A 16343-nucleotide genomic window follows, 5' to 3' on the forward strand; every position below is an offset into this window, starting at 1 on the left:
GAGGTCGCAGCCACCAAAGTGGGTGGATTTGTCTGGAGAGATGGCAATAAGAGCTTTCTCTTGTCCTTTCTTTCTGTGTACCTATGTGTCTATAACAGGGAATTAACAGGCCAGGCCAGAGAGAAAGGGAAGATAAAGAGAAGAGCTGCCAAGGCATCCTTGGCTCTAGTTACTTTGGGATCTCCTTTTGGACTTCCATCTCATGGTCCCAATGACATAATAAACAGTCTGACTACTTAGTACCTTCTATCTCTTCATAGAAGTGAGTTTTGCATACATTGTACTAGGGGTTGGACAGAGATACCAAAGTTCTCCTAGGATCCAGTCCCTGCTTTTGGTGAGCTTCATCTCAAATACATTCCTCAATGACTGTTCCCACTGTTTAGGCCCTCATTATGTCTCTTCTGCTGGAGAGAAGGAAAGAAGATGAATTTAGCATTTGCTATGTGCCATTTGATGCTATTATTATCTCCCATTACAGCTGAGAAAACTAAGGTAATGGGTTGAGGTACTTGCCCAGGATCACGGAGCTCAAAATATCTGAGGCTGGATTTGAACTTAGATCTTCCTGGCTCCAGGCCCAGCTTCCTCTCTATTAGCTTTTCAATTCAAATCCATCACTTTTTATTAAGAAACTTCCATGTCTTATTAGATAAATAATGAGATTGAAAAGGCAAAAACGAAGCAGTAGTTTCTGTCTTCAAGGTGCTTGCAGACTTGGGAGCATGAGGGATCTAGTAAAGGACAGATCATTTGAGGAGAGAAGAAAGAAGAGAGTAAGCCCAACTCACTTTCTGTTACCACTAGAGTCACACCAAAGTCAGTTTTAGCAGCCTAATATAGACCTGATTGTGTCCCTTTACTGGGCACCTGAAATCCCTGCTTTGCCCAGGGCTAAGGGTAACCCTAGTCTGATTTCAGCCTCCTCATACTCCTCTTGCTCTGAAGTTCTGGAGTCTAGGAGACCTCTTTTTCCTCTTTCATGCTTTTGCCCCTACTGGGGATTCTTCTGCCAAAATCTGACCTCTCTGAGGACCCATGTTAAATGTTACCTGCGCTGTGGGGTTGCAGTCCCCTTGTTCAGAACTCTTATCCCTTAAGTATTCTGGTTTATATTTTTTCTTGTATCTTTGGGCTGGAGCTACTCATCTCTGTTGTGGCATGGTGCTTTACCCACTGTCTGCTGAAAAATGAATGAAGATGGGATTTGGGCCTAGGGAAGTATAGGTTGAGTTCTCAGCACCTTTGGGTGTATGGACAGAGACATGTGTAGGCCTTGAAACCCAGTTTTCTTCTTTCTTAGCCTTAGATTATTATTTCAGAAGTCATCAGCAATTGCCAGAATTCTCTGCTGCCAGCCATCTAAGAACTGTATTCAGTCATAGGCTTTACAGAGAGATGCCTGTTAGTGTTTGACCTGAGCCCATTCTAAAAAAGCCAATGGTTTCTTCCTGACTTCAGCCTTGTCTTGTGAGTGTGGTTAAGCTTTAAAGGCCTGCAACAAACTGTGTTTAAATGACAGCTGTTACACCTTTTCCCAGGATGCTTTTGACTCTCTTCTTACTGCTTCCACATTGTCAGGCATGAAAGAAGCTACCCTGGGAACTTAAACCAAAGTATAATGAAAGAAAGGGACTTGTTTTAAAATTGACCATTCCTCTATTATCTCTTGGAGCCAGAGAATCCCTCTATGAGGAAGGATTTGTTCTGACAGACGAACAGGGAACTGAAGAATTTGACCCTGGCCCTGTTATCTCCTCCAGAGCTGCAGAGTGGAAAAATCTTACATGTTAATTGGTTTGGATGCCAGATCCTGGCTAGTTCACTGGGCTTATGGTATTTTAATAAGCATTCTGCACTTCTGGGGGAGAGGCAGCAAGGGTCTGCTTTCATTCCTGGCTTATGCTAATCCAAGAACTATTTAACCCTTTGCTCCATTAATCCATTTCCTCTCCTCTCCCAGGGTGCTGCTTGCTCTGTGGTGGCGGCTAAATGGGAAGTGGTCACTTCCTAAGAGTTTGTGCAAATATTTCTTTGCCAGTGTCCACACGGCACTTAGTGACTAACTTACCCGTTTATATAAACATGGTGTCATAAGATGTCAGAGTGGGAAAGGCTCTTGGAAAATCCCTTTGTAGCTTTTAAATGGTGGCCCTGGGAGATTAAATGACATGTCTAACATTACACTGTGAATTATTAGCAGGTCTGGAACTCCAGCTTGCATCTCACTCCAGTCCCCTTCATTCTTGAGAAACAGTATAAGCTGTTTCCTGTGTGCCCCATTCTCATTGGATTCTCCTTTGACTATGATCAGGAGCCCACAGCCATCCTGACAGTGAATTCTCTCAAGAAATACTTCAGTGTCTGAGCTGTGGGAGAAGGGGATGAAGCAACTTTCCTCATCCTACTATCCTCCATTTTGGTTGGTAGCCTTACAGAACTGTCTTTTTTTTTTTAATCCTTACCTTCTGTCTTAGAATCAATACAAAACATGTATTAATTCTAAGACAGAAAAGTGGTGAGGGCTAAGCAATGGACATTAAATGACTTGCTCAGGCTCACACATCTAGGGAGTGTCTGAGGCCACATTTGAACCCAAGATATTTCTGTTTCTAGGCCTGGCTCTACTGAGCCACTTAGTTGTCCCTAGAGCTGTGTCTTAATGAGTCTATCTGAGGAAATATTGGCCCCCAGCCTGAGATTTAGAGAAACACTTCAAGGACAGTCCCACATATACTTTTGAACAAATTCCCTGAACCTGATAGTTGAGGCCAGGGTTGGGGAGGGAGAAAGAGGGGAGTGAGGATGACAGCTGCAGGAAACCGCAGATGTGATGACTCCACTTAAATCAGAATGTGCTGGCCAGGAGGCTGAGTGGGAGCTGCTAAGAGCATCGGGCACTGCCTTTACACAAAGAACACACTGTCTGCCAAAGTGCCTGGAGTTAGGCCCCATTGACAGTGGCTTTTCAGTCAGGGCATAGCAGCATTTTTCTTAAACTTTCAGACCCTCCAGAAGTAGGAGTTCACCTTCCTGGCCCATGTGTCCCTCTACTGCCAGTCCTAGGATTCCCTAGAGCCAGCTACTTGTTTGATCTGATAACAATCTGGGAACCCTGAAATCAGCCTTGTCCTTAAGCATCCTGACTTTATCCCAGCCTCTTCCTTGATCCATTCTTTTTCTCCTCATCCTCACAGCCTGCCCCCCGCCCCTTTTTTTTGTTTAAACACAGTTCCTGCTTTCCTTATGCCTCTAGAAGGGATTTTTTTTTTAAACTAGTCAGTGCCTGAGCCAGAGACACATTCTTCACATGTTACTGTCTTATATGTTCAAGGCTGAGCACCCATGATCAATGGACCTATTGATCTTTACCTTAAAAGGAGCTTAATTGGAAATGCATTGAGATTGAGGTAGAGCACTTTGGACCTTGGAGTCTAATCCTAAAGTGAAATTATCTCTGTCATAGATTAGAGTTTAGAACTGGTGATAGTCCCCTGGCTTCAGAATTTGGAGAAGCTCCCCACCAGTTTGGTCACAGAGGATGAAGTTATCCAGCTATAGCTGGTAGTTTTCTAAGATGTTCTACTAAATCAGCCAGTTGGTCTATTGATGAACATTTATTAGGTGCCTCTTATGTGTCAGGCACTGGTTAAAGCATTAGAGATACAAAGGAAAGACAGATTCATGTCCTTATCCTGAAGAAGCTTGCATAAGAGGGACAGGGGAGGGAGAGAAGAGGAGAGAGAATGAGAGAGAGACAGAGAGACAGACAGACAGACACGCTGGTGATTTCTTCACTGGGGAGAGCATCATTTTCTTTGGTGGCCAATATATTCCTAATGACAAAATGATGGGGCCTTGAAATCTGATTAAGTGTATAACTGTCTCCACAGACACACAAGAGCAGACTGGCACCAAGTCTCCTTTGCCTACATCTTGGAGCTATCCTGCTTGTCAGCCAGTCTACAAAATGCATTTGGGCTTATTTTTTAAAAGCTTAAGTTTTGATTAAAGTTGATTCCTTTCAAAGATATGGCTTTCATCACATAATGTGCATCCTGCCCTTTGGGGTGCTGTAGGATAATGATAATATTAAAATTGGATCCAGTTTGTTTTGACACAAAACTTTCATAACCATCTCTTGAACAAAAACTCTCCAGTCAAGGCTGTCCCTTAATGAATCCCCTTGACTAACTGTTTGTGGCAGGTGTATTGTTAGTAAAGAGGAGACATGTCCTTCAACTTTTTTTTTTTTTTTTTTAACCCTTGTACTTCGGTGTATTGTCTCATAGGTGGAAGATTGGTAAGGGTGGGCAATGGGGGTCAAGTGACTTGCCCAGGGTCACACAGCTGGGAAGTGGCTGAGGCCGGGTTTGAACCTAGGACCTCCTGTCTCTAGGCCTGACTCTCACTCCACTGAGCTACCCAGCTGCCCCCATGTCCTTCAACTTTGATAGGATGATATCAACATGGCCTCTTAGGTCTGACCTGAGTTTGTTCTCTTGCAGTGATTGGTTGGGTTTTTCAAATTGACATCATTGTGTAACTTCTTTTGAATCTGCTTGCTTCACTCTGCATCATTTAATGCAACTTTTCCCATTTTTCTCAGAATTCTTTGTATTTCTCATTTTTTAAGGCATAGTAATATTCCATTATGTTCATGGTTTATTCAACCATTATTTGGCACAGCTGTCTTGACTGTAAAATTAGAAGATTGGACTAATGATCTCTCCAGTTCTTTCTAGCTTGAATGCATAGTTATTATTTCTCTTGGTTCCTTCCATACAAAAACCAACAAAAGAAGGAAAATCTGATGAAATCCCTAACACATTCTGCATTTCTGTACTTTTCCTCCTTGGCTAGCAGTCCTTCATCTGGCCTGTTTGCTTTTTTTTTCCTGAGTTTTCACCATTTGAGATTCTGTAATAAAATAAATGTGGCAAAAGAATCATGAAGATTCCTGGTGATGCTAACCCCTCTTCCCTGCCCTGGAGAGACTGGATCTTCTACATTATAATCCTTTGTACTTGCTACTTTCTCTTTCTTACTTAATAGGTAAAGGATTAGAAACAATGCCATGAGCAGGGAAGCTAAGGGCTAGCACTCATGGATGTTCTTTGTTAGCTTCTCTGAGAAATACTTGAGCCTTGGTGTGAGATGATGCTTTTGTCAATTCTAGACTTAAATGTCTTTGTTTCTATGGAACCTGGTGGGTGAGTAAATGCTATGTTGTTCAGAATGGGGACAGCCTTCTTTTTGAAGAGATGCCACTCCTATTAAAAGATCTGAACTGGTTCCAGTGAGAGACAGCACAGAGCCCAAGATGAGGGAGTAGCTGGCTGTGTGTGTATGCTCAAGAATGCCATTGAGAACCTTGCCCCCTCTCTGAGCCCAGAGAGCAGTGTCAGTCTCCTGGCTGTCCCGAGGACCAAGGTTCTTTAAGCTGTTGAGTTGGGCTTCCATGATACCAGTAGAATTGTGGGACCTCAGCTATCAATGCCAATAGTTATTCTTTTGGTAATTTTTGAGCCAAGTTTGCAAGTAGTATTGTTCCAATTTCCTTCTCCTTTCTTGCCTTGAACCTCTGCCCTGTTATCTAATTGTTTTTCTCTTTTACTTCTTCCTCACTGGGAGAAACTGTTCTTTGACAAATTGTGTTCTTTGGCCCATTGCCAAATGCTGAGTGTCTTTTGTCTTCTGGGGTCCCCATCCTGCTGCTAGGTTTCCATTTCCCTAAAGGGAAGTCTCCCTGGCTAAGAGTCAGCTGTACTACTTTTTTTTCTTTAATTCAAAGACAATTTATTTTTCTAATTACATGTGATAATAATTTTCAACAAACATTTTCCAAAATTATAAGATCCAAAGGATCTTGTTCCTTCCCTTTCCTCCCCTGCTCCTGGAGATGGTAAACAATTTGATCTGGCCCATACATGTATTATCATGCAAAATGCATGTCTATATTGGTCATTGTCGTAAGAGCACAATCATACAAAAGCCAAACCCCAAAATAAATCATAAATACTCTGATGTGAAAGATAGTATGCTTTGAACCACATCTAACAGTTCTTTCTCTAGAGGTGGATATCATTCCCTGTCATAAATACTTCAGAATTGTTTCAAATCATTGCATTACTGAGAACAGCCAAGTTTTCACAGTTGATCGTTATACAATATTTCAACTATACTTCTAAGGGCTGTGCTTGCCATTACCATAGAAACTACAGGTAACCATTACTAGAATCTGAGAAACTAAGCTGAAAAGGGCCTTAGGTTGGTGTTGACCTCCAGAACAATTCAGTTTGCAATGCAGTTATCCTGCAATGTGCTGTCCTGTAAAGCCACCTTAGATGTCCTTTCGCCCTCCTGGGCTGACTTCCTTGAGGCCCCACCCTTCTCTAAATGGAGACTCCCTCTGCACCTAACACTTGTAGCACCCTGTTGATAAGTAAGTGCCCAATCCACTGTTGCTCACTGTGTATTGGTTGTATTGTCTTGAGAGCTCCTCTGGTCTAATTCAGACCTGAGCAGAAATCATCCCCTCTCAGACATCCTCCACATATGATTATTCTGCCTCCCCTGGACCAATACCTCTTGTTAGGAGGAGCTCATTGCACAGCAAAGCCTAAATTTGCCTCCTTGAAAATGCAGTCATCTGTTCCTAGCTCTGCCTTCCCGGGCCAAGCAGAAAAACATTCAGTCTGTCTTCCATATAACAATACAGTAGGGCTGTGTTGTGCAGGGGATATGATATACTGTAAGATCCATGGATATAAGTGACACCTGCTGAGCCCATATGTCTGCGCTCTCTGTTCTGCCTCTCTGCTCTGGCATTCTGAGGTCTCCACACCTCTCTCCTCCCAGGAACCCTAAAAAAGTGAATGTGAAAGCAGAAGAGACTGCAACTGCCACAGGTGGATCTTGGAGCTTCCCTGTTGACAATAGATGACTGAAACCCACCAGCCAGCTCTCTTGAGCTTCACGGCTGATCGTAGATAACTAAAATCTTGGATGAGGAGGCTCTACTGTATTTCTAGTATAACAGTCACAACACCCCCTCCTTAAATCTATTCCTAGACAAAAAAGCTCCATCTGCTTATGAGTGTGCTGATGCTGCCAAACTAGCTCAGTCTCCTGTATCCTTCTTTGCCTTTCTCTTCACAGTACTCCATATCCTGAGCAGCAGCACTTTGTTCCCTCTGTCATCATCTTGTTTGCAGTATAGCTATTAAAAAAGACCCTTTGGTTAGTTGAGCATCAGCTTGTTTGAGGCTTTAGCATTCCTGCCATTCTTCAGGAGCATGTCCCCCTTTTATATTTCTCTTTTTTTATATTTTATATTTTATATATTATATATTATATATTTTATATTTCTCTTCTGCTGCCTTGTCCTTGCTGCCACATTCTGCACATCTCACTGAGTTTCCACTGGATTCCTGAGGGTTCTTGAGAAGGTCCTGCCTGTTTCACCATCACTGGGATTCTTCATGTGGCTCTTGTTTCCTTGGGCATAGATCTTTAGGCCATGGGATCTTACCTGTCTGTCCTTTGAACTTCTCTTATTTTCTCCCTAAAATCCAGGTGGAGTGGTGAAAGACCTTCCAAGAGGTCTTTAGCAATAGTTCTGATTTAGTCATCAGACTGTCAGTTCCCCCTCATTGGTTCCTTGTGACATCCCTTCCCCCCCTTTTAGTGTTTTATTGATTTTTTTTTTTAAAAGAAGGCAAACAGAGGGCCCTTCCCTGCCACATAGACAGTCCCTTGAACTGCTGAGTCATGTAACCAGGGATTTGGGCCTTCTCTTCACCATTTCACTTTCCCTCTTGGAGACAGTAGTACAATTTAGGAAGGAGAGGTTTCTGATGAAGGTTTATTCAAGTTCCACATCCAGTGCTGTTTCTGAGCTTATTTTTCCAGGAGGATTTTGATTTCTGGCTCAGGAAATAGCATTGTGTTTTATGAGCTACCGGGTCAAGTCCCCTTTTTTCCTGTGTGCTGATTCCCCTTTGGGTAAGGGGGTGGGATCTAATGAAGGAGAATCCACAGGATAAACTTTGAAATACTTGGAGCTCTGTGCTTTAGATGGATCTAGAGAATGGGAGGACTTGCTTTCAATTCTCTTCCAAATTATATTTAAAACTTCTTGTGAGTAGATATTGTTTCAATGCCTGTCACTTAGTAGCCCTTAAGAATATTTGTTGCACTATCCCTTGGGCTGATCCTGCATCAGGTCAGTTTTGTGTGAAATGATAGATCTGAAGTCTTCAGATCCATGAAATTTTCTCTTTCCTTTCTGACAATAGTACTAATAGTACCTTCTGTTCTTAGAGTACTTTACAGTTTCCTTTGCCTTTATTATTTCAATTGATCCTTTATTTGACCCTGGGTCCTTAATTTGGGGGGGAGGAGGGATCCGGATCTGCTTAAAGCCAGCTCTTTGGTGGTATCTCCTCCCAGATATGACTTCAGACTGCTGTCTGCCCTTTGCCCCACCTGAAGTGGGGAATCCTGGAAGAGAAGGTGCCTCAGAACTGGAGGCAGAAATGAGGTGCCTAGAGAGCTTTTTTCAAAACTCATCTTTCTGATTTGTTGAACATTGAGTCATTCAGCCGTACAGCATTCAAGCTCTGATCTCAGTTGGACCTGGCCCAGTCCCCTCTTTCAAGAAGCCTGCTCAGAGAGCTCAGACAGACAGAAGCACTGAGGGCTGGTCACCACTTGGTCTTTGAATGAGTTAGTCATCACCAGGGTCTGGGTGTTTGTGCTCTAACCCTCTGTGCTCTGCTCACTTCCTGTTGGAGCTGACGTCAGTATTCTGAGAAAAGCTTGGCTTGCCTTTTATGGAGGTAAATGGCTTCCTGAGCTGCTCTTGCAGAAAGGGAGTGATGAGGCCTGGAGGATGTTCTATTCCTTAGGTGACTAGGAGGCTAAATACCTGGATGTTTAGTCTCCCCTCACCCCTGTGGGGGCAGGCTGACTCACAGCTGAAAGATGATGTTACCTCACCCCCCACAGGCTCAACGATAAAGTAATCAGGGTTTTAACAGAAAAAACAACTACCTCCCAGTGTGTAAGTCTAATTATATCAGAATTGGTGCTAGTATCTTAAATTCAAGTTTTGGATCAAAGAAGAAACCCAGAGCAGATGCCGGAAGACACAAATGCTTTGATTTCTGTTCCTGTGGAGAGTGAAGAAAACTTTCTTGTGCAGCTTGCAGGGGTGCAGGTCGGAGAGAAGCAGGACACATCAAGCTCACATTTATTCATGCCACAAATCCATTTCTGAGCAGGGGGATCTCCAGTGGCTCCATACAGCCCACTGGGACCTAGCTAAAAGCTGTTCTTGTCTCTTCCCCAGAAGGGAGGAATGAAGACTGTTTGAAGGGAGGCCCTGTTACCCAAATGCCCAAATAAGGCCTTGAGCCCAAGCATAAGGAATGGAAGCATATGGTGGTGGTGGTGTCCTTTGAGAAAGGCAAGATTGGAAAGAAGTTCATTGAGGAGTAAACCCCTCAAATGTGGGTTTGATGAAAAAAAGGCAGGATTATGTCTGCTGGGTATAGGAAGCACAGTTTAGTAGATGAGACCGGATTAGCAAAGCCATTGTCCCAGGGATAGTATCTGTGGGAACTTGTACACAATTTGTGGGTGAAGAAACAAGAGCCCCAAAGAAGAGTGATGATCTCATCACTGACATGGAGTGGTATGTCAGGCCCTGACCATGTCTGGGGACTTCTTTCCACTCTGCTTACCTACCTTATTGTCTGAAAAGAAGAGAACCAACTATAGCTGCTGAGAGGAGGGAGACTTGGACATAATTTATGGGATCATCCCAAAAGACAAGCAAAGAAAGGCAAAACTCCTGGGAACTACTGGGTCCCAGAGTGGACCTGAGTCCGAGCAGGGCAAAACAAGAAGATTTTGGGGGACGGCCAAGAGGCCGATCTTGCCTCCTCTCTCCTCTCCCCTTCCCTTTTCTTTCTTTTTCTGTAGTGTTAATGACTCAGGGCCACCTCAGGAATCAGGTACCAAGCCCGGTGGGTGGGAGCCGGTATATAGGAGCATAGTAAAAGGAGCCTCTGTATGTTGGAAGAAGCAGCATGACCCTGTGGCTGCCTTCGAAGGAGAGACCTGGCTTCCTGTTGATCGCCAGCCCAGCATCTGACTCCTCCTCACACAATTAGAAGAATTCCAGCTCTCCCAGGGTCTGGCCTTCAACAGGACTAGGAAGGCACGTTCTTCTCCTAGGCTGTGGGGCATGCTTCCTTTTATGGTAGCAGCGGACCGCCTGCTTGTGGCTTGGACTTGCTGGGACTCGCAGGTACATTCCTGCAGGCTTCAGGAGGCAGTGACTAAGCTGCCCTGTAGAGGAAGCAGACCCCAGGGAAGATGGAGGGAAGCCTCTGGAGGATGGGATGAGGGGCTGAACAGCAGATTGAAGCAAGACTAATGAGCCATTGTTGTTGTCTGTCTCCTCTTCCCCATCCCCCACTCCCCTAATCCCCTTTGCTGAATTATCAATGGTCTAAGGCCAAAGGGATGGTAGTAGGAGGGCCCCTCAGCCCTGGCCTTTTGACTGGAAAGTAAGCCAGTGAAAGCTTTCCTTTGCAAAGGCAGTCACTTTGTACTACCATCAGAAGACTAACTTCATCTCCTGAGGCCATGTGCATGTGAGGCATTAATTATACCTCAGTGTCATCCAGAGCCATTGGGGGTGGGGGTGGGGGGCATCTAGGCTTCTATTGGGCAGTTCAGTAAGTGGTCCAGTAGCACAATTCTGGAGGGGCTGCCAAGGAAGAGATGAAAGGAAGGAAAAAAGGAACTTGAAAAAAAATTTTTTTTAATATTAATAAAAATTTCTACATGAGTTCTCCAAAGTTATTTAATCAAAACTGTCTCCCTCCTTTCTTCCACCCCCTTCCTCCCCCCAGCTAGCAAGCAATCTGATCTGGGTTATGTATTACCATACACGACACATTTCCATATTATTCATTTTTGTAAGTGAATAATCTTATAAACCCAAAACCCTAAAACATATACACAAATAAACAAGTGATAAATCATAAATTTTCATTTGCGTCTTCCAGTTTTTTCTCTAGAGGCAGATACCATTCTTTGTCATGAGACCCTCAGAAGTGTCCTGAATCATTGTTTTGCTGTTAGTAGCAAAGTTTATTACATTTGATCATTCCACAATATTGTAGTTACTGTGTATGATGTTCTTCTGCTTATTTCATTCTGCATGAGTTCACATAGGTCTTTCCAGCTCTTTCTGAAGTCATCCTGTTCATCATTCCTTATAGCACAACAGTATTCCATCATCATCATCATAGACCACAGTTTGTTCAGCCATTTCTCAATTGAGGGACCTCCCTTTGTTTTCCACAAAAAGTGCAACTATTAATATTTTTGCACGAATAGATTCTTTCCCAGAAGAAAGGAATTTTGGCCTCTCCTAGCAGCATGGCAGCTCCTGCAGTGTCTTTTAGAAACTGAATCATGCACTTAGGGAGGGAGCTAAGTGCACAGCACCGTATCCCATTCCTACCAGTTCTTCAGGAAGGTCAGGGAGTCATGACTCCACTTACCCCAAAAGGAATGGGGCTGTGGAGGCAGAAGATAAAAGATAGGAGAGGGGGCAGGGGAACCCTAGAATTCCTAACTCATAGGGCACAGTGCTAGAGCAGATAACCCTAGGGAAAGGCTTTACACTATTTTCTCTTCTGACCTGCTCTTAAGCCCCCTGGCAGGTGCTAGGTCACATAAAGGTGTCTTTCTTTTAACAAAGTCCATGTAATCCAGGCAGGAGGGAGATTGTTTGATGTGGGAGAATTTTTGTAAGTCCAGGGCTGCAGGCCTCCCTCTTTTGCTTACTCATAAATCAGGATAGGAGGGAAATTCTAGGCCGATGTAGGGAAAAATAGGCTCCAAAGGTAACAGAACCCTGCTTTGTTCCTATTTGATTTGGCTGTCATCTAGCCTGCATCTGCCACCTGGGAGGTATGAGGGGCTGCCCGCCACCGTCATTGCTACCCTAAAGGGCCCTACTACCAGGGACATGTGGCCACACTCACTTGGCTGAACTTCTGAGGCCACACTGGCTGAGGAGCACTTCAAGCTTTCTTGTGCTTCATGTTTGGGGAAATGGTAACACTCCTTTTCCATGAGCTGAACAAAGAGCCTTTGTACCAAGCGGAAGCTCATTCTGATCTGTCTCACCCTTCGTTTCCTTTGTTTCAGATAGAGAAGACCAGTCCATTCTGTGCACGTAAGTGGCTTCTTGTTTTCTAAATGTTTGTTTTGATGCCCTGTCCCATGTTTTCTTTTCTGGCCTGTCCCATATTCAAAAAGGGCTGGTTTTTGTGTAGTATGAAGAATTTATCTCCCTTTAAGAATGTTTCCCACTTCTCTGATTCATTTTCCCAAGTGGCAGGGCCTTCAGTTCTGTTCAGTGCCATCTGACTCCACTGGAGGGAGGAATGGTCTTTATCTCATAGCAGGAGATTTAGTTTATCTTCCCCCAAGGAGCCAATGTCTGTGAGAGCCTCTGTATTAACAACATGACTTTGAGTGATTTACAGTAAGCCTGAAAGGAAAGTTAGAAACCCATGATGCTTTTGACTACAAACAGATAGAAGTCTGCACTACATGGCTACAAGAAATTTCTGACTTCGCAAGCCATACCACTGTCCTCTCCCAAGGGGAAAGCAAACTTTATCTTATACTGAAGGAGTTAATAGGATAAAGCATTTTGGATTTAGTCCAAATTACATTTTGAAGGAACTTAAACAAGTTTAAGTCCCTTTGACCCCCCAGCAGCTGCCTACAATTTATTCCTAAACCATTTGGATATGAAAGCTGCCAAGTGACCTGGTCAGGCTGTGGACACATTTACTTCTGCCAAGCCTCCTGAGAACCATGGGAAACTTTCTGTGCAGGGATTCCAGAAAGCAGTGCTTGGCTTTAGTTAACATTCTCGTCATTGGGGAATTGGACTCCCATGACAGTTGAACATGGTGAAAAGAGAAGGCTTCATAGGCCAGGAGAAGAGATTTATAAGATTCTAACAGCAAACAGAATGGAACCTGGCTGTGGTGACTGTGGGGGTCTGGCAGTGGAGGGGTTGGAGAGGATGTGACAATCAGCTATGGAATAACCTGGCCTGAGGAATAGAGGGTGATCATAGTAAAGCTTTACCTTAGGACTTGGGACACAGAGAGACTGCCTCCATGACACTGCTTCTAGCTTGATGGGCCTCCTATCTTCCTGAACTGATGTGTTTAAGAGGGAGGCACAACAGAAAATTGGGAAGATGGGATAAGATCTGAAAGTGCAACAATACAGAAATAGAATAGAGGGGGCAGCTGAGCTTACTTTGGCTAGTTCAGAAGGACCCAGGAACACATCAAGAGTCCAGACAGCTCATGATCCTGAAGAAGAGGATTCAGAAAGGACTAGAAGGGAAGAGAAGGAGGGGGGAGGGGGGCAGCCTCTATAAAGTTTAGAGGAGACAAAAGGTGGAGGGAATCTTGAGTTTACCCATCCCAATACTTTGGGTGGACGGGTTCCACTTGCCATCAACACACAGAATTGGGGGAGGATCGGGGAGAGTTGGTGAGCCCTTTTTCTCACCTCCCTGTGCTTCCTGGGGTTTCTTTGTCAGGGGTGAATCAGGAGCTGGGAAGACTGAAAACACCAAGAAGGTCATTCAGTACCTGGCTTATGTGGCATCTTCACACAAGAGCAAGAAGGACCAGGTGAGCAAGGGCCCTCTCTTGCTGTTCTTTGATTGATCTTGGGCAGGTGATTAGGGGAGGCCAAAGTTTTCTTGGATTATTGTGGATTTCAAAGCCTGGGAAATAGAGAAGCTGGGGAGACTAGGGGCAAATGACCATTAGAACTGGCTGTCCCCAGAGACTTCTCATAATCTCTGGGAAATGTGCATGGAAGCTTTTCTTCTTGAGGCTCCTATCACTGCATTTTTGTAGGACCAGTGACAGGAAGACACTATTAGTAAATGCATAAACTGGCTACCTCAGCGGGTAGCACTTTTGCAGAAACAGCTGGGTGTATGTAAAGCTCTTTCTATTGAAGGCCTACTCCAGTGTTTCCTCATGATATGGGGCTGGCTCTTGGCCATCATTATTGATGTATTTATTTTGGTTTTATGTTACATTTCTCTCCTACCTCTTCTGGAGAATCACTCTTAAAACAGGTTAAAAAAAAAGAAAAAAAAATTTGTAAAATTAAGAGATTAAAAAAAGTCTGACCTTATTTGCATTGTTTTGTACTCTGAGCTGCTCCCAACTCAGCTCCTTTGTTTTTGAAGGCTTTGCCAGCTTAATCCAGTCTTGGTGATTTGAGTTGGGGAGTATTCACCCCCAGGTGGGCTCCTGGATACAGGGAGGGGGTGGTAGTGATTTTTTTTGTTTGGTTTTGACTATAGCAACTCTCAGAGATGTGTGATGTGTGACCCGGAAGGGGATGACCTTGCAAGCTGGGCCTCTCAGGATGCCCAGCCTTTCAGCTGGCCATCACCTGGGTTAGACTGGTGTCGTGGTGCAGGCATCAATTCCCAGTGTGTGCTCCATGACACTGGGACTGTGTAGGGCTGCTTCCCTCCACAGTTATCTTACGTACATTTTTTTCCCCCTCCTTTGATGGATTATGGTCGAACTCATCAGTCGTGTCCGAGCTAGGTGAGCCGCACGTTTACTGCACGTTTTGCACCAGGAATGTGTGTTCTTCCCATTGTGTGTCCTGATTTTTTCCCCAAGCAGCTTTTCACTCCACACCATATCACCTGCAGCTAGAACGATTCTCCTAGCCCCTGCTCACTGACTCTTGGGGAAGGGAGGTCATAGGTTATAGATTTGTGATTCAGAGTGACCTACTTTTGTGCTCAGGAGCCATTCTAGCTAATTGGTCCCAGGACCTCATCGCCTAGCCTCTGTTCCTCAGTGATCCATGCCCCAGGTCCTTTAACCTGAAACTTGGCCTGCCTGGCACAGTCCACCCGAAATTTCCTAATCTGGGGGCCTGGCCTTGGGGAGGTCGTGAGGAAATCGTCCTGCCCACCCTATTGCAAGCCAAGCCTTCAGGAAGGCTCCCTCTGGTCAGTCTTCAGCATGACAGTGTGTGTGTCTCTTTCTCACGTGCACCCATGTTTCTGAACTTCATCATGAAGCACCTGTGCCATGGTATCCTTGGTGGCTCTTGTGGGTTCCTTCACTACTCTTGATACCTGGCCCTCCTGGCAGGCTGTGTGCAGCATAGCCCCGAGTAGGGGGTGGTGTCTTTGCATGCAGACCTGGGGTGTGGACGTTCTAACGTCTTAATGAGAACAGACTTCTGGAATTGAACCAAGTAGAACCTTCTGGGTGCCAAACCCTGCACGACTGATGATTTTTCCATAGGGCGTCATAGTTATATTTAGAAACTTTTAAAAGTTTCTTTTTTCTCTTTTCCACCCTCTTTTTATTTTCCATTCTTCACTTTTTTAGGAGGTTTATTTTTAAAACAGCTGTGATATTGGGACTTGGGTCTCCAACTACTCTTTCTAAAAGTTTGTTACAGTGAATTAAAGTATTTCTTAAATCCTCAGTGGCATTCCCTGTATAGGGGACAGGCAGTCTCCTCCATCACAGACTTTTTGACTAGATGGGAATGCAGAGGAGACTGGTCAGGAGAGACTTGTATGGATTTGGAGTAATCAGAAGGAGGAAGGAAAAGAAGGCTTTGGAGTCAGTGTTTCTGGGCATATAACTTTCGGGAGGCTTAGATGAAGCCTAGACAATATCTCTGCCTTTCAACCTGGTCATCACTTGTTGAGTGTATTACCCTTTGGTTGGATGGACATGCTAATTTTTCAAGCCAGTGGCTTAGTTAATCTTTCCTTCTAGAGGTTTGTGCCACATGCCTGCAAGGAACTGCTCAGGCTGTGGGGGCACAGGACTCACCAAGGTACACACTGAGTTTTTCTAGAAGCTATGAGCCTATATTAAAAAGAGCTCATAATTGTGTATTATGCATAGCTAATTGCATTTATAAAATCTCCAGCATGGTTAATTAGATTTAAATAAAGGAAAACCCACCGATTAGTTGTCCAGCTTTTCAGTGTGGCATTCCTCCTGCCCCTAGAGTGGGAGCTCTGGGGTCAATTCAGCTGCCTTTCCTTTGTTCCATGGTCACTGTTCATGGTCACAGATGTAGACCTGGGGGTCTTCTCTGGGTGCAGATAGAAGGTACAGCTGGCAAGGGGAGGCAGAGACTCCTGGCACCCACCCCTTCTCAGCAGGAAAAAGATTGGGGCGACTTACCTGGTAGGATGGATAGACATGTGACTG

The 16343-nt window shown here is 44.4% G+C and overlaps 1 protein-coding gene across 1 annotated transcript in view; it reads left to right on the forward strand.

Moving 5' to 3' along the window:
* MYH9 (myosin heavy chain 9) overlaps positions 1-16343 on the forward strand; it is a 141268-nt gene that overhangs the window by 39573 nt on the left and 85352 nt on the right. The window contains exons 4-5 of the mRNA XM_044679127.1: positions 12238-12265; positions 13661-13754. Coding sequence (XP_044535062.1) covers positions 12238-12265; positions 13661-13754 — 122 coding nt within the window. The remainder of the gene's footprint in view (positions 1-12237; positions 12266-13660; positions 13755-16343) is intronic.

The sequence above is a fragment of the Gracilinanus agilis genome, chromosome 5, assembly GCF_016433145.1.
Source record: "Gracilinanus agilis isolate LMUSP501 chromosome 5, AgileGrace, whole genome shotgun sequence".
Lineage (NCBI taxonomy): Eukaryota > Metazoa > Chordata > Mammalia > Didelphimorphia > Didelphidae > Gracilinanus > Gracilinanus agilis.